Raw genomic sequence first — 24,404 nt, 5'->3', positions numbered from 1 at the left:
GACCCTGAGGATTGTGAATCTGAACATATCTATCTATATCTCTCTTCTCTGCACTCTCAAAGCAAACATTGCATCTGTGGCACGAACCTGCTGCACTGAGTTCTGAGAACATTTCCATCAGTCCTTATTCACTCTACACATCCTTTCCAGCTCTGTCTCTCTGTCTAGCCAGTCAACACACGTCATTTTCTCCCTCCTCTGTGTCCAGTCCCTCATGCAACTCATTATAAACCTTTTCCTTTTACATTTGCCATCCTTCTTTTGGATACGTTCCTGTATCTCCTCGTTTCACCGAGTTTCCTCAGATGGATGGGGGTACACCAAACACCTTCTTGGTTGTTTCCCCTCGCTACATTAGCCGTACGTCTGGTAACTCCTCAGTGCAACCTTCTTCCGCCATTTAATTTCTTGGCTTCGCCTTCACTCGCCTCCTCGTCTTGGTTTCCAAAGTCAAATCTACCATCCGATGCTGCCGAGCCATGTTCTCCCCTTACATCACCTTGCAGTCTTGTCATTCTCATTCAGGTTGTATCTACATACTGTATGTTTTAAACATCACATCTTCAGTTTCTATCTTCAAACCCATGATTGTGTCTGACACTCTCGTCACCTCCAGAACACTCTCGTTACAAGCTCTTCCTCTACCTGGTATGGTTTTCTATATAAACCCTGGTACAACAGTTTGAATCCACCTCACATCTATATATCCTTCTCTCAGTCAAATCAGCCAGCTCTCTTCCTTTACCAGTCATATTCCCTACACTTAATGTCCCTGTCCTACTGTCTCGCTGCCTCCTCACACATTTTCTCCCTCTCCTCTTACTCTGTCTTCGACCAACAGTTGCGCATCGATTGGAGCTGCTTTGAATGCTGTTGTGTGTATGTAGTGATGACTATTTATTGAATAGTGTCTCACTGAATTAGTATTGAACACTTGCCATACTTTCTGGTTTGTTTTTGAGTGACGTTTTCAACAGCACAAGTAGTGTGGTGTAGCACAACAAAGACAGACACAGGACACAGGTCACATCATGCTTTTATGACGGAAAAGGAGTTCATTTACAAGACAGACAGTATATAAAACAAATATTGAAATAATAATAATTAAAAAAACAACTCTTGCTTTTTAGACAAGTACATTATTGTTTTATCTTTCCCCCTTGAGACCGAGCAGCCATGGGACTAAGCAAAACGTGGGCGATCCCTGGAGAAAAGAAGCAGTAATTAAATCCTATATTTCTACACCTACAGTATTTACAGTTCAACAGTCATTTTCCTCTGTCAGACATGGCAAGGAGGTCTACAGATTAGATGACGTGATATGGCTAATTGACCTAATATATACAGTTTCTGTTCTTCAGTTCCAAGGATCCACACGTCCAAAATATAACTGCAATGACTAGGGTACAGTCACATGTTTGTGAAGGGGGAGACTCCAATTTACTTACTTACTGTATAACAGTCAATAATGTGAGTCAGTCATATGCTTCAATCTTGAACCGGTTGACACTATGCAATTAAACAAGTTGTCTTTATAGTAGCTCTGCATTTAACTGAGGCACTCATTCCTAGGTTTCGGACTTCAACTACAGCCGTATACAAGATTTACATTCAAACACGTATGAATGTAAAAAATGAGAGAGATTGATAAAAATGTGTTTTACGAGTCAGTGCCAGTTTGATTGCGAGAGAGAAAGAGAGAGAAAGGGAGAGTGAAAAAGAGAAAGAGAAAACCACAGAGACAGAGGGAGGATGGATTTACCGCAGCCGAATTTTAGAGACAAGCTTGTTTTCCAGCAAATACAGAGCTACTATACCAATGAAAGTTCCCTTTGGAGAAGGTGAGAGAGGATTACATCAGACCTGGACACTTAATTTGGAAGATGGCACCATCTCGTTAAAAATTCTCGTTTAAACTGAGAATGTCTTAAAAAATGCATGGTAGAAACCTAGGAATGAGTGCCAACCAGGTCTGTAAGAACTCTGCACACCTCCTCCTTCTCCAGAAGGATTCTGGAACAGTGACAAGGTCCAGGATAAATCAATGTAAGTATGTCATTAATAATCCTATCCCCATACAGCATTGATCACTCCCTGCATTCTGCTTGGAATATCAATCACTTTATCTATAACCTACACACCTGAACACAACTTTGGTGTATTTATAGACGTGTGCACAAGTTCAGTCATCCTGAAAAGACAAAGGGAATCTCTCTCTTTAAATATTTGTAAATGCATGTGTTATCCGTGTCATCTGGCTTTGATTTGTGTCAGATTCAAAGCACATCAATAGTCTCACTTTGCTCTTTTTCAACCAGTCCCATGGCCACCAACAATGGCACCCATAGCTCTACGTACGAGTGTAGGTGAGAGTTTGGCAAGACCAATCAGTGTGTACAAAAGGCATGCATAGATTAAACCTGCTATAAGACCACAAGAAATACATTTTCCCCCTCTGGACTGACGGAGCCGATCAATTGCTGATCCGCTCACAGTCGTACAAAGAGAGAGAATTATGCTGCAATATTAGATGATGATTTACTGTTTGTCTTATTGGGGCCATCAGTTTATCTAAAAGCAGGCCTTTGTAATGGTGCTTTTGCTCAAACGGGGGCCTGTTCTGATAAAAACCTCTCCTCACACGGGAGTCTGAATGCAAAATATTTCCCAAAACACAGAGTGGAGAGGAGATCACGCTATGGCTATAAGAAAATCAGTGATGCACTGAGCTATATGAAGCTAACAGTCAATATGCTCACTTATCAGCAAAACGGTATGGTACCATTTTTGTTGTTACTCTTGTTGCCCACTGGGAGTCAGTATTGTCACGTAGAAAGGGGCGAGGGGTTATTTGCATTTTACAGTCAAGGTTGAGATGAAGCAGTTATCTGTCCAATGTGCTTCAAACAATCATGTCCAACCACACATGAATGTAGCCATTTGCATTATCGTGGCCAATTAAAGGAAACCATCGACATCAGTAACATCTCTGTTCAACAGATGTGAAAAGGTGAATTAACGCCATAAATCCAGCCTGCAGTGTTTGCATGACACCCGTGTTCTGTTGCTGGAGTGGTCTGTTATGGAAATGAGCCTAATAAGCCAAGTAATCACCCAGTCAGACAAGCTAACATCTCCGCCATCCCATTACCGCTCCTCTCAGCTTGGGTAATTCAACTCAAGTCTAATCCAATCAGAACAGCAGCTGTATGATGTGGAGGAAGAGATGGATTCATTTAGAGCTCATTTGGAGCCACAGATGACAGGAGACTAAGGCTGTAGAAATGCAGTTTTAAAATTGAGACAAATGCTATTGTAAACTAAATAAAGAATCATACAGTCTTGGCTGGTGATGATGTCATGACGACTGGAGCCTAAGGTTTGTTTTATTTTGGGTTGTGTCTATTAAAGGTTCCCCAGTGGAAGGGATCCCTAATATTTCTGCTGCTGTAAATGAGGCGTCTAGACCACGACACACCAACCCGAGGCAAGGATGAGCTGCAGATGGGAGGAGGGAATTGCTTAGCCTACATTCTAACGAATCATGGTGGAGACGATGAATCAGGCTCAGCTCCACTGGTTTTCTACAAACACTGTGTCTGTCAAAATCACTGAGGCGACGGCTGTGCGTTTTGATGATTTCAGCTGGATGGGAGCTTTCATTATGTGTTGGAAAAAAAAGTCCCTTAAATCTTCAAGAATTTCTGAAGCTTGGAAAGATAAAAGTGCTGATTTTCAAACCCTCAAATGAGTGGACCCATTTCTTGTTAAAAAAGTATGACAACAATCCAACCACACAACCCCCTTCCTACATTTCATATTTAAAGTGTGACAAGAAAAAATACATACATTACAGTCACATTACAGGAGTTTTCATATCCAGAGTAAGGTCCCATTGTGGCACTGTGCAGAGCAGGAAAGTTCCAGATATTGTTTCCAGGAATGAGTAGGGTGTGAAATGGGAATCAATGTTCAATCTTTTTTTGTTTTATTTTCTTCTTTTTTTTTTTTTTAGGAACCTGGGTCACCCCTTTCATCTTTTGTCTCCACTGATCCGGTCACTGCTCCATGTTTGATGTCACTAAGAGGAGCAACACATCATAACACAACAACACTGACTCACAGACCACACAGAACACGTGTCTACTACCACACAACCATATTCCAGCCTAATACTGTGAACAGGGACAACAAGGGTTGGAAATGTTAAATAGACGGGAAACAGGAAGAGGGGGAAGAGGACGGTATAAAGAGGGAGAGAGAGAAGAAGATAAAATGAAACACACTATCATCATCATCTATGCTTACATTTGTGAATGATGCTTACACAATAACACCATCAACAATCACTAGACATTCTCATTGTCCTCTAAACCTACTTTCCACTGACAAATACCGGGGAATGGAAACACAGAGGGACCTGAAGTGGGAGAGGGAAGTTGTCCATGATGACAATGTACTGTTCTCAACACTGAGCGAACTAAAAAATGGCGATCTAAAAACCAGGACAATAAATTCATCTGTTCTCATTCGGCCCCATGAATCTTTAACAACTGTTCAGTTATTCATCCTGACACAGAAGTTGGGGTTTCATCATTTCTCTTAAGGTACAAGAATGGATTTGCATGATTTATTTTGAGAGCTGAGGCTCACTCGTTATTTCCAAGCTATTTAAATAGTGATGAATTTATGCTTTCAAAGTAGGACCCTTTAAAATGAAGTAAACCTTATGTAGTTACACTCGGTAAAGTTGTGGTGGAATCAAAATCTACACTGAATAATGCCAAGATCAGACAACATGATCTTCACTATATCGCATGATCGTCAGACATGGCAGACCACATGATGGTTCCTGATCCGATCAATCATCAAGACATGATGATGTTAAGAGGAAGAGGGGCTGGACCATGGGGGCGGGGCTAGACAATACCTAGAAAGAAGACTGTAAACAAACAATGGCGTTCAAAGCATGATACTCGCTGTGTTGGGTAGCGAGAAGTGGAAAGGTCGAACTGTCAATCCTTCAAAAAGAACACTTGGTGGATCACTCATCTTTCGCTATGTCAGTTTGTATTACTGTACCTTTGTATCTGCAGAGCGCTCAGAACTGTAATTGTTCACTGATGTGAGGGAACTTGTCATAGAACGCAGAAGAAAAGAACAATCAAACATGCCAAACTTTCTGTTGGGAGGTCCTGAGGCTACTAGAAATATCAATAATCGTCATTTCACCATGGAAATAAAATGATTGATTTTCAGGTTTGACAGGTCCCAACACCCTACATCTGTTGGATTGGCTATAAACTTGCTTGACCTGAGTCTTTTTGCCATTGATGAACTTTAAAATGTTGTCTTATTCTTCTTCCTATATTATTTCCAGGTATAAGCCAGGGGTGGGAACTGTTGGCAGTCCATCTTGGGTGGAATGGAGACATACAAGAATTGTTTTACTCCCAATTGCATAATCTGTGTGTTAGTCTGACGTTGAGAAATTAGATTTAGTACAGTTTCAGGTAGACTTACATGTTTACATGCATCTTTATTCTAATCTCACGTAAACATACTGAATGCATCACTGCGTAAACTCCTTCCTTTGCTCTTAGAATTTAACTTCTACAGATGGGAGACAGCTGTTTCTTGATTAAAGATTTTGTTCTGCCTGGTTTCGGGTGCGTTGTGAACAGCCTTGAGAACAGAACAGTGCCGCACAGTGGACAGGGAGCTCTAAAAGGGGAGACAGCCAAAAGGTCACGGTAAACAACAAATGAGTGAAACAAAATGGAGGACAAACAGGAGGCAAAATAACACTTCAAATGAAACTTTTTTTGTCTTTTTGTTTTTTGAAACCACAGTACTACTCTCCACTATACAATGCACATGGCGTGGGTAGGGTTGACACGACTTCATTTACATTTTAATTCCTTGGTCTCCAGCCAGGGACCCCTCCCAAAGGAGGACCCAGTGGGGGTGTGTGGTGGGGAGTGGGGGTGAGGAGGGGGGATGCACTGGGCTAGGGGGGCAGAGACATTCGCACACCGACCGTCTCAGAGACAGAGAGAGATCAGTCAGTTTCACTCGTGTGGTGCGTCGTTAATTTGTTTGTTAAGTCATGTGTGAAGGTGTTTGCTCTTCCTTCAATCTTGATGGTGGTTTTTAGTGCAAATGTGCGCGTGTTATGAGGCACCATCGCTATGAAGCCTTGTGATAGCAGATGGTCTTGTCATCGTCACAACAGCTTGTAAAATGGCAGTGACAATAACTATCATTAATTAAATCATGCACATCAACTACTGGATATAAAAAACAACAACATACATTCTATGGCTTTGTTTCTTCAGTCACATGTTGATTCTCTCTAGGAGAATGATTTTGGCTTTATGATTCAGTATTGCTAAGTTAGGAAGGGTAAGATTTTAGCAGAGTATGTGTCATTGTATTTGCTCTGTTGGCTCGTTAATTCTCTTCTCCTGAGAAAAGGTGCTATACACGTGTTGTTGCGCGAGGTGTCTACGACCTAGATGAGTGTGTCGATGTCAGTGTTGTGAACACCTCCATAGTGTCACCGTGTGTCCTTTCTCTGTCTCTGAGTATAACCTGACTCTCCAGGCTGCTCCCCCCTGGCAGCACTGTGAAGGTCAGACGTCTACCAACACAGCAGAGGGCAGGGACCAAAGGTGGAGGCTGCTGGGTCGTCCCTGGGCTTGTGATCTGAGGGAGAGCAAGCAGAGAACATGTTGACCTCTTTCTTCCCTCCCCTTCTGCCAAGTGACCCTCACATGGCCACCAGCCTGGTCCCCCTTGCCCTCTACTGCATTGGTTGCTATGGTTTCTGTAGCTGCCCGTGTACGAAGCACTTGACTTCCTAACCAAACCCTCCGGGCAACGGGCAGCCACAGCAGCTCACGGATAGTGCGCTCGTCCCAAACTCACACAGCTAATGTCGCAAAAGTTTGCAAAGCATAGGCCAGATCAAGTTTTATTTGATTTACTGACATATGATTGATCCATATCCACTCCTTCTGACCAGATTGTCTGATCATATTCTACATCCACTAAGCTTTGGTTCATTCAACAAACGGCATGTGATAATGTTAATGAAACAGTTGACCCAATATACTGTAATTCTCCTCACTGTTGAGCTGCGGTCAGAGTACATAAAATTATCTGTTATACTGAATTTATCTACAGAAAACCATGTGTTTTATTCAGTGGTATGAATTTACAACTTAACTCTCAACTGCAACTCCACATGCATGACTCTTTACAAGGCAGACTTTAAAGAGCATGGTTAAGAATTCTACAAATGGATGGTAGCCAGGTCTCTGAACTTCCCTTTATTTCCCTTTAGTACAGAGAATGCAGTAAAGGGAAATTTTGATGGAAAGACAAAAACTTTAGCAATTAATTGCGAGACATGACTACCAATATTCCACAGCTCGGTGATCAATTCACATCTTATCGCCTATAGTGCTTAAATTTTGTTTTTCTCCTCAAGCATGGATGACAAGCAGCTGCATGAAGTTTATCAATACTCTAGGGTCACTCAAACATGTTTTCATCACATGCTGAATAAAACCACTGAAACAGACAGGTCAGGATCATTTTGTTGTCGTTCACAAATTTATGCAAGTCATGCCATGGCTCTGGTTTTAATGTGGGCACTCAATTGGGAATGGAGCCATGAACAGGAACCTAAATTGTGCTTTCAAGCTTCTTTGCGAGTCAGTGGCTGTGTGCGTTTGCGTGTGTCAAACACGTTTTTGGGACGTGCTCATGCCTCCCCCGAAGGACCCCTGGCTGCGTTGTTTCATATCATTTTCATGTTGAACTTTCTGGTCCCTCCTGAGGTGCCCCCAGTGGCGGGTTCAGATTTCCGGAAAGAGTACTCCACTGTGAAGTTGTTCTTGCGTTGGCCGCGTCCTCGGCTCCACACGAACAACAGCAGGAAACAGAAGAGGACCACTCCCAGGAATGTGATGCAACCCATTGCCGTGGAGACCAAGATGGTGGTCAGGTCCAAGGTGAACTTGAGGAAAACACGTGTGCTATTCAGATTTGTGTCATTAAAGAACTCGCTGCTATAGAGCGAGCGGTTGAGAAAAAAGGCTGAGGCGGCGTCTAGTGGCTGGCCACGCACGGTGAGTGTGGCGAAGTAGGTGTCATTGCCCCCGGCATTACTGGCAATGCAGATGTATGTTCCGCTGTCAGTGAGCTGGGCATAGCGAATCTCCAGGGTGCCACTAGGCAGGACAGTAATACGCCCCAAGGTCTTTGTGGTGATCCGTCTGCGTTGTGGGGAAATCCATATAATAGAAGGTGGAGGTTCTCCTTCAGCTCGACACAGAAATCGCACAGGCTGGCCCTCACGAGCAATCACCTGAGAAAAGGAATGCATGGATTAATAAATGCATTAGAGTCAGAAAAGAAAGTCTTTGCAAAGTAATTGACCTAAATGCAATCGCCGTTACCTGCTGCATCTTGCGATTGCGTATCTTAGGTTTCTGGCATGTAAAGTGATCGAAGAGTGCAGAATCGGTGAAGGTGCTGAGGCTGACCCCCTGCACCTCCACCGGCCCTGCACACACCGGCACTCTGCCGTCAAAGTTGAGGGTCTTGCGTCTTTGCAGGATCCACAATAGACGGCAGTCACACATCAGGGGGTTCCCATCCACTCTGAGGGTCTCAAGGCTGTTGACAGAGTGAAAGGAGCCCTCTTCCAGAGTCTGCAAGTCGTTGGAGGAGAAATTGAGGACCCGGATCTGTCGTAGGCCTCCAAGGGCATGGGGCTCTACTGTCATCAACCCTGTGTTTACCATGATGAGCTCCTTCAGCCTCAGCAGGTCTTTAAAGGCCCAGGGCTCTAGTGTATTGATGGGATTGTAGGAAAGATTGAGGTGGGTGAGGTGCACCAGGTTCTTGAAGGAGGTGGAAGGGACAGAGGTGATGTTGGTGTTGGTGATGGAGAGCCAGCGAAGGTCCAAACCCTGGAAACTGAGTGGGGAGATATACTCTAAGTATGGCCAATGGTCAATGTCCAGACCCCGCAGGTTGGAGAGCTTGCGGAAGTTCTGGTCCTCCAGGGCAGCAATGCTGAGGTGATGGAGGCGAAGAGTGACCAGGCTGCGGAGATAGGACAGTGTCTGGCCAGAGATGGATGTCAGGTTGCAGTGCTGTATTGTGAGATCCTCCAGCCCCAATAACCCTGAAAATGCCTAGGAAATACAGTTTTATATCAGTGTTCAGTTTGTATACTAAGACAAACAAAGTGAAGGAAGAAGTTCTGTTGACACCACACTGTTGACAGAAAAAGAAAAACAGTCACATTTGAAGTCTATAAAGATGCTGCAGAGCTTACCTTATGGGATATGTAAACCAGCTCGTTGTCTCCCACCTCCAGATGTTTCAAACTCCTCAGATCTTGGAAGGTGTAGTCCAATAAAATCACCAACTTGTTCTCACTCAGATCCAGGCTGGTCAGATTGCCCAGCTTGGCGAAAGCCCCCATGGGCACCAACTTCAGCTGGTTTCCCCTCAGCTTTAACACTTTAAGACTCGGGAGGGAGGCAAAGGCATTGGGCTCTAATGTGGTGATGAGGTTCTCACCGAGATCCACTTCCTCCAGTCGTGGGTATGGTGCCAGGTCACCCGCCTGTACCCAGCGGAGCCGGTTTTTGCTGAGGTCCAGGAGCTGTGTCTCAGTGGGGATGCCCTCTGGGATGTTGGTGAGCCTCCGCCGCTGGCATGACACTGACCTCAGCTGAGCTGAGCACTCACACCGTGGTGGACAGGCCTGGCCACTTCCTGGTAACATCAGTGTTACCATTGCAACCAGAGAAGCTGTCAGGACCCATTGCCACACCCTTGGCCAAGGCACAAAGGCACCCCCACCAGGGCCAGGAGAGCCAGTCATGGCCCTGGTCCTCTGACTCCTTGCCTGTGGTAGGCAGGGTCAGTACACCATACACCTGCAGGATGAGAGGGAGGGAAGGAGGATGAGGAGGATGTGAAAAAGAAAGATGGAGGCTATCATCCATCATCTCCCAGACTCATTACAATGATACCAACACAGCTTTAAATTATCAATGCATCCTGTAGTGTAAAAATGTTCAGCTGAAAGCTGTGGGGATTTGAGAACATATCATAGCACTGCATTAAAAAAAACAAAAACAAAACACTTCTGACAAGAGTCCATTACAGGGACACAGTTCTGTTTAAAATATTTAAGTGTATTTGTGTTGTTATTAAAGGCTTCAGTTAGAGAAGCGGGACACTGGGACACCTGGCCTCATCTGAATTCATGCATGCTGCATCTCCTCAGCTCTACTTGCTGCACAAATGTGTTTATTATCACCATGCATAAACACAGACTGAGCTCCTTGGCAATAATTAGAATGCCTTGAAACCGCACACGTCATGTTGATATGAACTGTGAGGAGGGAGGCGTTTGAATCACCAAGTACTCATGTCATGTTATTTGTTTGATCAGGTATGTGGTGATGAATGTGTGCGTAGGACGTGGCATTTTGCTGGGTATGAATTAAAAGTTGCTTGGATGAATCACTGGGAGCTTCAGCATTCCTTCAGGCAACCTGTCATCTCTCCCACACACTGTTTTCAACTCAGATGCAGTGAAGGAGCACCTGGAACCTAAACTTAGTGTCCAAGCATTTAAGGAAAGGGCAAGAAAGTGTTGCCTATAATAATGAAGCATGAAGAGACGTTTTTGTCTGCTTGCTCCAGATACATACACTTTTTTTCTTGGATGTTTGTTTTTCAGATGAAGTGGAAATGAGAGAGAATTTATCATCATCACCAGGGAGAATCATGTTAAGATGCACTCTGACGCTGGCAGTGGGAGAAGAAAGAGCCAAACAGATTAATAATATATGGGACAGTTTGTGCTTAATGGGCAGCGGGTGAGTCACACAGTTAAAATAAACAAAAATCACCAGCTTCTCTCTTGTCCTGTGGGCTTCATCTCAGTTCTCTTTCGAGCAAGTTTGATTTAGAAATAGACCATCTGATGCCAAATCATGTCTGACTGTTTCAATGTTTTGGAATCAATGGGATCGAAAGGGATGAGTGGGGATTTAAGCTAAATTTAAATGATGGCACACATGCACAACACTCATTATTCACTTGAAGATAGTAAAGACAATAAAACCCTCGGAGATTGTGTCTCATTTCCAACGGGCCTGGAAAACACTTATGTGAAGATCTGGTTGAAATGTGGTGTTGTGCAGCACAAACTGACCCATTTCTCAGGAACCACCAACAACTCACCAATAACCACAACAATAGAGAACCAAACCTCAGGGTCTCTCTGAAGAACGGAACGCAGGGAGAGATGTTTAAAAAAACAACAACAACAACACAAGTACACAGATGTTCTGGATTAAAAAGCTATTTATGAGATGACATCAAACAAAATCAGTGTCTGAGTTACGTGATATTTCCTCCACTGGGGTTTAAATGTATAAAATGAACATGCCAGCACTGTCACTGCAAAAGTTTTAGAATGCTAATGTTGGCATTTAGCTCAAAGCACTGTTGGGATATAGGCTGCTGGGTTGGCTTCTCTCTGTGTGTGTGTGTGTGCGTGTCACTGCACAACTGGCTGGCTCCTCAGCAGAGTGATGGATTCAACCTGTCTGCACACCCCCTCCTGAGAGTCATCCTATGGGTCAGTGGCAGAGTCGCAGCATGAATCAGTGAGGTGACATGGTTCAGACAGACAAGGTCCATGCTGCTTGACTCAAGGACAGATAGGGATCCTTTAAACAGGCGCACTCACTATCAAGCACAGAAGCCTGCGCATCATGTGTTGAGCAGTCACAGAAAACTTAGGCCAAATAACAGAATAGAGGCTTTTCGGAAAGCAGTTTCTGTGGCTCTGACAGCTTCGATCCTTTCAAAATAACAAGCTTTTTATTTCTTACAGCATGTTTTTACACCTGACCAGCCAACACTCATAAAATCAGTCCATAAACCCAGACTGCACATTAGGCAGATGTTCAAGGGAAACAGGGCAAACCCCACAAGCGTCCAGAGGGCAGACTGTGTTGCCAGTTGAGGAAAAGAAAACGAGTGGGAGGAAACTCAGCCTACAAGCTAAAAATAACAAACTTAAAGTGGCTGACCTAATGAGCAGATGGTAGGGAGCAACATCTCAGCCTAATCACATTCACATCATCACAACACTGATGGCCATGCACTCATGATGTCTAAAGCACCAGTAGTTTTGCCCACAGTTGAGTGTTGCCAAAAATATGTTCCCCAAGAAAACTGTGGTTGTGGAAATTGTCAGGTTTGTATTTGTGTTTGTGAGGCAGTGTGTCTGACTAAGTAGGTCATCCATGCTGACTTTATGCTAGTCTTTATATTGGGTCAGCAGAGCGTGGAACTCCTCCCTATATCTATCCATGCACACACACACACACACACACACACACACACACACACACTCATGCACAGACTCGGCAGATTAGAGAAAGCTTTTACATTTTACTATCGGCAACAAACTGAGGTTTGACATTTTTATTTGCAGAAGAAAAACCTGACAGTTTGCACTTTCCTTTGCTAAGTTGCTCTAAGTCCATGATTAAATCGGTGCTTGGTAAATTAATTTTAAGGCAGATACAAGTGGCTCTTGGACCAAAGAGAGGTAGGTGGTGAGTGTTTGGGGGAACACGCTGCAGTGTGTATCATGAACGACACTGCAGGTGTTTCCGATCGTCAGGATGATGTTTGGTGCTTTCCTCATTAAGAACCCTGAGGCAGTGAGAGTGAACTGATTATAGACTGCTTGGTTTGACCTATATAGAGGAAACTGAAATAATACATCATTTAAATAATTAATCATTTCTCATCACATATAGGCTGTAAAATCCTACTCTTGCCCTGTGATGGACTGGCGACCCTCATGTGGAGGATACAGTGGTAGAAGATGAATGAATGAATGACACCTGCACTTATAAAATGCTGACACACACACGCATGCTCTTCATGTTTTTGGGAAGCTGATGACTGTCTCACTGTCTCTTCATGAGGAAAATTATACTTCACAAAATGAAAGGAGTGATGCTGTCTGACTCATGCAATCTCTGACTTCACCATTTCTAACTGGCAGATCCTCAAAATACCTCACACATCCCTGTGAACTCTTTGAGCGGATGTTCATCTGCATCCTTCCTGAGAAGTGCAGCAAAGTGAGAAGCTGCCAGTACAGGGAGTTAGTAATCAAAACTATTGCACAAGGTGAGCATGGGTTCAATAATCTGTATCAACATCAACTAAAAACACACAGAAAGTGAAGAATGAAAAGTACCTGACAACTAGGAATGAGAATGGATTTTACTGTCAACTTTATCTTTGTTTTGGACTTTTTTGTTAGAGACTACCTGTGATTGTTCTCTGACCCTGTGTCGCAACATTAACCTGCACTCTTGTTGTTGTTGTCTTGCACTTGTTTAACATTGCAGCACTTACACTTAGGTATAAGGTAAGTCTGCAAAGGTAGTCCCTCTGCCTGGGTTGGCACGTGAGCAGGACATAGACAACGTTCAGTGGATTAGAAGCAAAATCAGAAGAAAAGGACCTTTCATGTCTCATGTTTACATTTTGAACTTGAGTGGAGACCTCAGTGAGAGGCATCATTATGTACAAAACACCAAATTAAGCTATTTTTTAACTGCAGTGTTGTGATATAACAAAGTACAGATACTTTGTTAATCTACTTAAGTACAAAATTCACGGATCTGTACTTTACTTTGTTTATTTATTTTTCTAGCAACCTTTACTTTTACTCCATTACATTTCCTCTACCTATCTTTGTCACTCATTACTACCCAATACAATCAGAAGAAGAAGAGTTGCTAATGGTCTGTATTTATATAGAATTTTCTAGTCTTGATCTGCTTTACACTATAGCTTTACCATTCACCCATTCACACGCTGCAACATGGGGTTAAGTGTCTTGCTCACGGACACAAACTAACAGAGCCAGGAATTAAACTCACAGTCTTCCAGTTGCCCTGGACAAGTTGCCCTGAGCTACCATGGCTCAATTCTAACTCCTCACTTTTTTACTTCTAAAACTTAAGTACATTTTATATACCTTAAGACTTAATAAATAAATACATGTATATATACATATATATATATATATATATATATATACATAAAATAAATAGTATAAATTATTATAAAAAAAAGTGACTTTTAGGTTTAGGTTTATTAAGACTTTAGCTCTCTGTATATGTAAAAAAACCAAAACATGTAACACATTAAATGCTATAAATATGAAATAAAATGAGCTGACAAGGAGGTGAATTCCATCACTGCTGTTGACGTGTAAGTCTTGGCATGAACAAAGCAAAAGCACAGATTAAGTGTCTGATTTATGAGACACAGGAGTTCATCCTTTGACTGTTTTTTTTTAAACGCCTCTCTCCGTGCTGCCAAATGATGAACACTTGGTTGGTGATGTTGAGATGTGGCTGCGCTTTAGTCGCTAAATTTGTGTCACTGAGAAAGATGCATATTAAAAATGGCTCAGCACTCTTTGATGTCTTGTGCTACTGTGTTTCCTCGCTTGATTTCGCTCCCACTCAATGTGGGATTTGTTATTCTTCTCGACATTATGATGAGCAACAGTACTGTGCAGTCCAGATAATCACAATCTCTGACAAACATCAATGAAGTGTGTGCATGTGTGTGTGTGTGCGTGTGCATGTGTGTGATAGAATGAGAGATAGAGAGAGGGTGTGGGTATGTTTCACTTCTCTGTGTCTGTACATCCATTTTATCTCTGTAATTATTTTCCCTGAACTCTTTGCGGAGACGAAGGAAAAATAACACCACAGAGAAACTACGTGACTGTTTCATGTTCACCACCTGTCGAAACCAAGCACCTTCTGTTATATTGCAGCTTATCTTGTCTTGTCACTGAGATTAGTAACTATCACTTGTAAATAATGAAAATGTAGCCAGTCATTAAACAAAGTGCTAAAGAGTTTCCAGTGTCTCAGCTTTCACAGCGGTCGTATATATCAACCTTTATGTGACAGTGCAACTTAAAATAGATTTAACTGTGAGAACCTGCATATATACATATATATATATATATATATATATATATATACAGTTTATGTGTGTGTGTATCATTTCTCCCACTTAGATTCCACAGTCTGTCATCTGTGTTAAACAGTTGTGATATATATATATATATATACACAGAGGGATTAAAACAAAGACAACACAGAGGTATCCAGTGAGACATTGTTTGCTCTCTTCAAAAGTAGAACAAACTGTGAACGTACTGCAGCTGTGTTGTTTATACTGTGGCAATGTTTCATTACTGACCCATGTAGAACAAACACACTGACACTGACTGCCTTTCACTATATATTGTTCAATCCCTCCTGAAAAAGCATATCTGGGTCACTATATTGTCTCCTGTCTGACAGATGTGAATACATTTGAACTAAGTTGAATTGCTGCACCAAAATAAAAATGTATTGGTTCTTTGTCACTGCACTTTCTGTATTGTGTCTTCCATGCAAGTCTTCTGCTGTCACCTCATAAAAAAATGGTTCAGGACGACAGAATTTATATAAAAAGGAACACACAGTTCAGTATACACACTTGACCCTCAATGGGTGATTACACTCACTACTCAGTTATAAACTTTTTACTGGTTAATGATTGATTCTGGCTTCAGTCGTCACACTTAGTTAACATGGATCCTTTTGTTTGACTCAAAGGCCCGGCTCTTTTAATTAGCTGTAGCTTCTCTGATGATTCTCACACCCCGCAGTGTTTTGACCTGCTTTTCTCTGGCTCAATCTGGAGCACATGGCTAGACATTCTGAGAGCTGACACGCACACACACACACACACACACACACACACACACAAACAGACAGATGCTGTATAGCATAGTAAACAAACAACAGAGGGCAGCCCAGGAGTCCATACCTTATTAGATTGGTAACCTTGCCTGCAGCCATATGGCCTCCGTTCAGGAGTTACACAATTTGACAACGCTCCCAGAATCTTGACATATCCATTTTAACTACATTTTAAGATAATATGCACCCGGACAAGCATTTTAGCTCTGGGTCAGAAGAACGTCGTGGCCACACTTTCACACCTGAAAATGACGCACACAATAAGAATTCTGATTCTCTCCACCGCAGTGGTCGGTTTTAGAAAGCATTCTTAATGAGAAACAACATTGATAAATAGTAAGAATTAGGGTTTCTTTTATTATAGAAATTATAGAAAGTTAGATTTCATGGAGCTCAATCACAGCTAAGTGGAGGAAACCAGTCAGGAAGTGTCATTTTTTTTTTTTCAAACGTCGATGTTTTCAACTCTGTTTTTCATAAATGCCAGTGTCGTGACGACAGCAGGTGCATCTGGAGCAAACTATATGTTGAAAGTGGATTAGTGTGGATGTAGTGTAGACCCAGGAATAGTAAACCCATAGTTGTTGGGAACCCGTGCACACTATTTCCACCATGTGACGCCACAATTTCCACTATAACTCGCAAGGAAGTCACGTGACAGAGAGGTTCAAGGGTCACGTTGCCATCATAAATCATAAACGCAGTGTTTATTTCTGCAAAGCATGCAGAGATTAGCGGAATGCCAATGCTAAAAGGGGAACCGATTGGATTACACCCCGCAAAACATTCACCCAGACATTATCACTAAATCATCCGTTTAAACTTGAAACAGTCTCTCATGTCATATATAACTCTGAGTCACATGGCTATACATGCTCATGCCATTATACAGGATTACCAACACCTCAAAGTGAATTGTACACACAAAATTCAGATTGTATCTTCAGGCAGAGAAGGTTTTGACTTTCACGTCACCTCAGAAGTAAACAGATCCATGAATGTTTCTCTAATAGAGCGATTTTCCCTACCTGCCCATTTGAACCTTAGTCATTGAGCACTGATGCTAACCACATTCTGTTGTGAAGCACGGGACTCTGCCTCATTAGTGAGCTGCACCAGACCCCTTTCCCTCCTGCTGACAGATGTTCAACATCACCTTTTGCTTCTGGGTTCAGAGTTTAGCAGAGTCAGCACTAACGCTAGACAAGAGATGTATGTTGAAATGCACATGCCCTGCTCGGTGTATTGCATTACCATATGTGCAACATGACGCTTTGTTTTTCCACGCTGCAGTTCAGAGGCTTGGACTGTCGCCAGCTGATAGACTGGCAGATAGACGACTTACACTTCATTAAGTCTGATTTGTGCACGGCTGACGCTTCACAAAGCTGCACAAATTGTTCCCCTGCATGCACGTGCATAAGCCAGTGTTTGCGATGCCTTTTATAAGTGTATTAAGGAAGGCATTTACTGAGGCCATTGTTTATCCTAGGGTGTAATTAACCAACAAGTGCAGAGCTTATTACACCATTAGCAACAGTGCATGCTGGAGAGAAAAGGGTTAAGAATAGCAGGGAGATGAAATCATTTAATCAAACTTGACCTGTCTCAGAGTGAGAGAGAAACCCCTCACACAGCTACACACCAATCATTTTGAGTGACAGACACTATGACAAGTGACTGAACAGCCTTGAATTAGTCTCACCCTTTGAGGATTGGTGGCCTTATTACTGGTGCAGAATGAAATGACTCATTCATTATCTGACACTCGCTTTCAGAAATCTTGGTCACCACCAGCTGCTGTATTTGACTGTGTCGCCTCATATTTGTTAGAAAAAACGAAAACAACAAAGCCCCAGAATATTTACTGTGGTGTTTACCCATCAGTGCAGTGTTTTGTAGGTCGCGCTGATAAATGTAGTCTCTTATTGTAGCAACAAAAAAAAAAAAAGACGAACCTCTCAACACATGAATACAAGACACCGTCATCACCGCTCTGATTACCAGCCTCAAGATGGAATATGAAGGTTCATTTCTGGTGTCATTTCCCCTCTAAAGGCTAATGACTTTCCAGATGACAGAATAGAGAGGGCCATCTCAGGGGTTGGTCATTGGGAAGTGAAATCACGTGCTGCGCCAACAGAGCAGCTGTAGATTGTGATGATTGCTGCACAATTTCTGCAAAGAAAAACATTTCCCTGGAGACATCTTACCTAAAAGGCAACAGACTGTTTTTCACCCTATGCAATTCAATGTGTGTGTGTGTGTGTATTCAGTGTGGGTGTGTGTTTAATATCCCTTTAGTATTGAGAAGAGAAATTACTTCAATTCTCCAGCTTGTTAGATACTGTAGGCGAAAGCCAAGCAGGGAATTTAAAATCAAGACAGCCGACACTTTCTCATACACCAATGAGATGTTATAAAAAAAAATGAAAAAAAATCTATTGTTAATATAACAACAATGTAAGCAAAGGATAGATTTGAGTGTAAAGAGAAGCTGTGATGGACATGGAGGACAAGATAGTAGTGAGTGTGATGGATGAAAGGCAAGGGAAAGAACTGCTGGGGATGCTGGGAAAGGGGGGAGGCACTGCCTCACTCTGTCACTAATGATGGAGGAAGGTCAAAGCTATTCCACAGACGACAGAATCAAATGATGCAAATTAGGTCTGGTGCTCAATCAGATGCCACACATAAAGCCCCGGGAATCCACAAGCTGCCCAATAATGAAAGATTGTTTGAAGCATGGGATGTAGCATTGCAAACATCCTCCGTGTACAACGGAGGTGTCAACGTGCAAAATGTTTTCAGCTGCATTTTACAGAAGAAAAAGGTCACTTCTGTCCACATGGGGAAATGAGAAAGTCTGCGTGAGTGACTGACTGACTCTATGGTGGTACAAATATATAACAGCATGGCAAGTAAACAGAGAAGCAGTGAGTGGAGGGTAAAGAAGGGGGAGGGGAGGAATGTGACAGCTTCTCTCCCTCAATCTTTAAAGAACGGTGTGGTGCCAGCAGGATGCCTGATTCACACAGGCAGAATCCACTGGGAACATGTATATCACTTTGACCTGAATGCATAAACTGACTGAAGATGTGCATCAAATTACGCTCAGACTCTAATGTGATTTGTCATTGTGGTGTGTTAAGAAAAGGATTGCATCAAAATGTGAGCAAAGTGAAGAATTTTATATATATATATTGATATTTATTAATATAAAAGAGCTGTCAAGCTTCTGCTGTCATTCCAACAAACCATATGATCAGATGTTCACTTGGTAGAAATGTACAGAGCGGGGAAAGAGAAGGCAGTGCATATGCATACATGGCAGTGATGTAGACAGCACAATAATTGCTGTGCTTCATGGACAATGGTGACCCTGTTAGCCCAAAAGCTTATTGGCTGCCTGTTTCTATGATTCTGCCCGTGCAACCAATAGGAGCCACCACTGCTCTCTCAGATGTGGGGATGAGGGAGCAGTGGTGGTGGAGGGAAGACTGGAAAATAGAGGTGAAGGCAGAAAAAAAAAATGGGAAAGGATGATGTGGGGAAGTGCAGAGTGACGACGAGGATGGAGATACGAATGAAAGAACGCTGTGGATGTGGAGGAGAGAGCGAAATCCTTTGTGCGGAAGAAGCAAAGGCAACAGGCACTGATAAAAAACGCTTGTGGTTGTACAACAGCATCACAGTGTGTGTGTGTGTGTGTGTGTGTGTGTGTGTGTGTGTGTGTGTATGTGTGTGTGCTGCATGTGTGTGTGTGTGTGTGTGTGTGTGTGTGTGTGTGCCACAAGACATAGTGATCATCACACTTCTTGGATTCTCTTCTCACCAAAGATCTCAAGGGAGAATGTACAAACCAAGTCTCTCTCTCTCTCTATCTCTCTCTCACACACACGCACACACACACACACACACACACATACATACATATAACACATTTATATGTTATTCATACACACATACGTATGGTGGCAAAGAAAGATTACTGTGAAAAGGAGGAGGATCAGAGGGGAAGAACTTTTTCTCAAAAGGTCATAAAAGCAGTGGAACAAATGAAGAATGTTGGCAGGAGTGGGAGAGGAAAGTAAATGAGATAAAAAAATAAGAGGAATATATAAAAGGTAGGACGACTCAGCGGAAGACACGATGCAACATTTAAACAACGTCAGGGTAGTTTTCGATCTGTAGCAACTTTACTGTCATTCTTTAGATGCAGTCCTTGGTATTATGATGCACATTGTTTTTAATTAACCTCAACTGCTCAGTGCCATCTACATTGATTTTCTAGTTGACTCAAGGTGTTAATCCAAAGTGTTCCACACTGTAGCAAAACCCAGGGATTTCAATCAACGTAAAGATTCAGTGGGAAAAGGAAAACACTTCTCATCCTACATCTTTTGTTTCAGTGTTGCACGTGTAACTTCGACATGATCTCTGTCACTAACGGAACAGAGCAAACACTCACAACCCACACTGCTGCCAAGACAACAAGTCTTCCCACACCTAACCTCAACTGTGAAGCCATTGCTCACATCACAACCTCAGGAGCTCAGGTAATCACTCACCCACTCAACCGCCACTTTTACATAATGCTGTCATGTAAAGGATCTGAACCTATACTAGCACTATCCCTCCACAAACTGTTTGCCAATTTACGAGATGTCCTTATGTCCTTGTTTGTCGTTGTTGCTGTTTAACAATGTGTGCTCCTTACTAAGTGTTCTGTTCATTTCATTCTCTGGATGAACTAGCAAATCATATGTAAAATCCTTCTATAGTGCTAAACACAGATAAGACAAACATTTAGCTACTTAATTCAGCAAAGGCAAAAAAGGAGAAGAGAAATAACAGCTATGATATGAAGGATGGCAGATGAGCTTCCCTGAGAGAATATTACAGCAGCAAGGGTCCTAATGGAGGCTGTGGGACTCTGGCATTGAAGACACACAGAGATGATGGGAGCTCTCCTCAGGGAGCATCCGGTTAAAATTCAAGAACTCTCTCAGTCTCTTATTTCCACTCCCCCTCCGATGCTCATCTTTCTCCCCCTCTCGCTCTCTCAGTGAGGCTGCAGCTGAAAAGTTTCAATGATGCCCCGGGAGACTGAGAAGAATCATCCAAGTGTGTGTCTGCATCTATAAGTGTGTATCCGAGTGCATGATTGACCTTATGTGCACACAGAGAGGACTGTGTGTTTGTGTTTTTGTCCGTCTGAAGATCTTATATAGACGTGCAGGTGGTTGACCGCACAGTGGCCTCTGTTGCGCCATTTCAGCGTTATCAGATCACCCTCAGCTCAGCCGCTGCACCATTTTGCAACGCAATCATGCAAGATAACAAGCATTTTACCTTTTCTCTGCATGCTGTGACAGTATATTGAAAGCTAGTTAAATAGAGTGAATGACAAATAATCTATAATGAGATCAGTGGTTGTCTCTGGGAGAGAAAGCCGGTGAAACGCTGCACGTTGTGCCACAAATCTGCACAGCAGCATCCACAAGTGTCAGGATTGGTATTGGTGGATGCACAAGCCTATCAACAAAGAAAATGTGAGGATGATGAAGAAAACACGGAACATGGACACGTGAACGAAAGCACGCACACCTGAATTTATGTACAAAGGAATAAACACTCAAAGACGGACTTAAACCACCTCTAATCTCTGCTTAGCGTGCACTGCTTCCCAAGGACAGTGAGGAATCTCTATGGTATAGTGACTAAACTGGTGGGAGGAATAAGAGGGAGCAAGAAGAGAGGAAGAAGAAAGAGTGAGCGCTGCAGGAAACACGCTGACAGCTCACAGTTCGAAAATAGCCTGAATAGTGGGTCTCCAAAATAATTCCCATTTTCCTCCTGATCCTAATTTCAACCACAGTGGCTGAATTATTCATTTTAGACCAATGACATGCGGGGAAAGGGACAAAGACTCATTGCTCTATTTTGCTCCACATAATAAATTCATGACTCAATGTTTAAGGGGAAATAGACGGAGGATGGGGAGCAAGAGGGGGAGACGGCTCAGGTCAGGTTGGGAGTGCCACAAAGCATGAAACATGGATTAAATGGGAAGTAGCGGAGGGAGAGAAACGGGAGATTGGGAATTAAGACTCTCAAAGGGAAAATGATGCTGAGGGGTTGAAGATTAATGCGTTTAAGTACTGTAACTTTCACACACACACACACACACACACGAAAACACAGCTGACCAAGCATGTTAACCTAAGATCGGCTGAAAAAGAAGAGAGCAGAACCAAAAAAAAGCAGAATGGGTTGTTTATAGTTTTAATGTTGTCAGGCTGGCAAATATTTTGAAATCCGTGGGCATTATGATCACACGGATCTTCTCTAACACAGCTGTATGCATCGTAAGGGTGACAATATTAAACAGATGATTGGCATTAAAAAACCAACCGATTAAGAGTTTATTAATAAACAAACCGACAGTGTTTGTTTCCTTGCGAGTCATTTCTCCAGATCCACACCACATAAACCAAAGTGTGAACTCAATTAGCAGAAAGTGATCCGAACGTGCAGGGAAACAAATGAAGAGCTAATTGTGATGGACCATAGGGGATAGCTACAGCCACGATGCTACTGACCGTGGACCATTATTTTTTCAAATGCATGCAACATCACAGAAACAGAAGTTTATCAAAAACAATTTAAATAGCACTGGCCGGTGGAAACCAAATGGTTGTCCATTTAACATCTCTGTGTCACTGTTGCAGTGTTCAATCCAAAACAGACCCTGCAGTCTTGTGTCAGTCCTCAAACATCTTAAAAATGCAGGTCTACTTTAACCTTTAAATGGTTTGCAATGAAGGAATAAATTAGAGTGAACGTGATTCTCCTGATGTATGTAGTGCAGAAAACGTGTTAAACCTCTATGGACTCTGTTCTCCTCAGAGTTCTAGTGAACTCAACCAACAGGACTTCAATGTATATGAGTGAAACAACTGGACATCTTTTCTTAGGGCCAGTGCTGTACTACTGCAGGAAACAAGGCATGAGACAATCCAAAGAGGAGAGTGAGAGACAACTATCAAAGAGAAGCGACTCACCACAGACTCTCAGAGCAGCCACTTTAACAAGGGGACACAGCAGTAACACAAGACCATGAACTAATGAACAACGTCTATCCGCTCATCTCTCTCGTTAACTCTGTAAATGTAGATGTTCACATTAATATGCATTTCAGTCATATAAAATACAGCTGCTGCTTTACTTTGGTGCCAAACAGGAGGTGCTTCTCATCTCTGGGGTTTGTTTGCCAAATGCTAAGAAATTCCCCGGCTTGCCTTGCTGAAGGGCAACACGTCGCTGACCAATTTAAATCTGTTGAGAAACACAGAGGTCAGCAGGCGGTGGAGCGCATGATCTGAGATACTTGTATATTGTAGAAACCAGAGGAGAAGCCAAGCAAAAAATGATTTCATTTTCGAGAGGCGGCTGACCTTTAGCTCCACCAGAACCTCAACAGATACTGTATACATGTGCACAGTATGTGACACATATAAAGGACAAAGTGACACACGTGCAAACATTCCTCAGGCTTCTGCAAGCCTGTTTGTGTGGCATTGAGGCAGAAGTAATGTCTGAATCTGTGCTCCCTCCGAACCGTGTGTGTGTGTATGCTTGTGTTTGTTACCTCTTTAGAACATTTTCTGGCATAGATACTGAACCTGTCAGGACCAGTAGTCCTCATGGAGACCAAAATCTGGTCTTAATGAGGCAGAACCTAATTTCTGAAGAACTGTTAAGGGCTAAGATTTGAATTGTGGTCAGGCAATATCTGGTTAGAGATAATGCTTTGGGTTAGGCTGTCCAGAATAATGGAAGCTAATGCAGCGCCCTAAGATGAATAGCTATGTGTGTGTGTGTGTGTGTGTGTGTGCGCAGAGGAGGCTGCTCAGTACCAGTGGACATTACAGAAAATCTGGCCATCCACATTCATTCAAACGAATCATTCCCACAGCAGCAGCAGCAGGAGGACGTCTAAATGTGAAGAAACTGCTCAATCAGATTGAAGTCATCTTGTTCTCTTTGCCTCATGGAGTGAGATGCGATACCACCGTGTCTTCTTTTAAAAGTAATCTTCTGAGTTAGGTTTTATATAATTTGTATTGATTGATGATTAGTGGTTTTTTTATTTTGTTTGCTTTCCAATGTTTGATTCTGGCTTTCTCTTCTTTGTTTGTGTCTCTCGCGCAATGAGTCTACACCTGTTGTATACAATGTGCTTTATAAATACATTTATAAATAAATAAATGAATTGATTGATTGTCATGGCAATCGCTGCATGAATGTTGCAGCGAAAATCTCTCTGAATTTTCCATTTTTCAAATGTTTCTTAAACCTCTCTGATATCTGACACATTTGGTGAGACAGCATTCAGTTGCTAAGCAACACACCGTCAACTTCCCTAATGGACTATGTCACAGCCCTGTAGCTTACAATTGTTGATATTATAAGGCAGCAGTCAACGAC

The 24,404-nt window shown here is 42.5% G+C and overlaps 1 protein-coding gene across 1 annotated transcript in view; it reads right to left on the bottom strand.

The window, feature by feature from the left end:
- Positions 1 to 1,018: 1,018 nt before the first annotated feature.
- LOC122779141 (leucine-rich repeat and immunoglobulin-like domain-containing nogo receptor-interacting protein 3) overlaps positions 1,019 to 24,404 on the bottom strand; it is a 30,098-nt gene continuing 6,712 nt past the window's right edge. Inside the window, exons 2-4 of the mRNA XM_044041246.1 lie at positions 9,356 to 9,965; positions 8,469 to 9,212; positions 1,019 to 8,377 (exon numbers count right to left, since the gene is read on the bottom strand). Of these exons, the coding sequence (XP_043897181.1) occupies positions 7,808 to 8,377; positions 8,469 to 9,212; positions 9,356 to 9,910 (1,869 nt within the window). The 5' untranslated portion in view covers positions 9,911 to 9,965 and the 3' untranslated portion in view covers positions 1,019 to 7,807. The remainder of the gene's footprint in view (positions 8,378 to 8,468; positions 9,213 to 9,355; positions 9,966 to 24,404) is intronic.

The sequence above is a fragment of the Solea senegalensis genome, linkage group LG1 (genome assembly GCF_019176455.1).
Source record: "Solea senegalensis isolate Sse05_10M linkage group LG1, IFAPA_SoseM_1, whole genome shotgun sequence".
Classification (NCBI taxonomy): Eukaryota; Metazoa; Chordata; class Actinopteri; order Pleuronectiformes; family Soleidae; genus Solea; species Solea senegalensis.
Note: the sequence above shows the minus strand (reverse complement) of the source record. Positions and strands in the feature narration are given on the sequence as shown.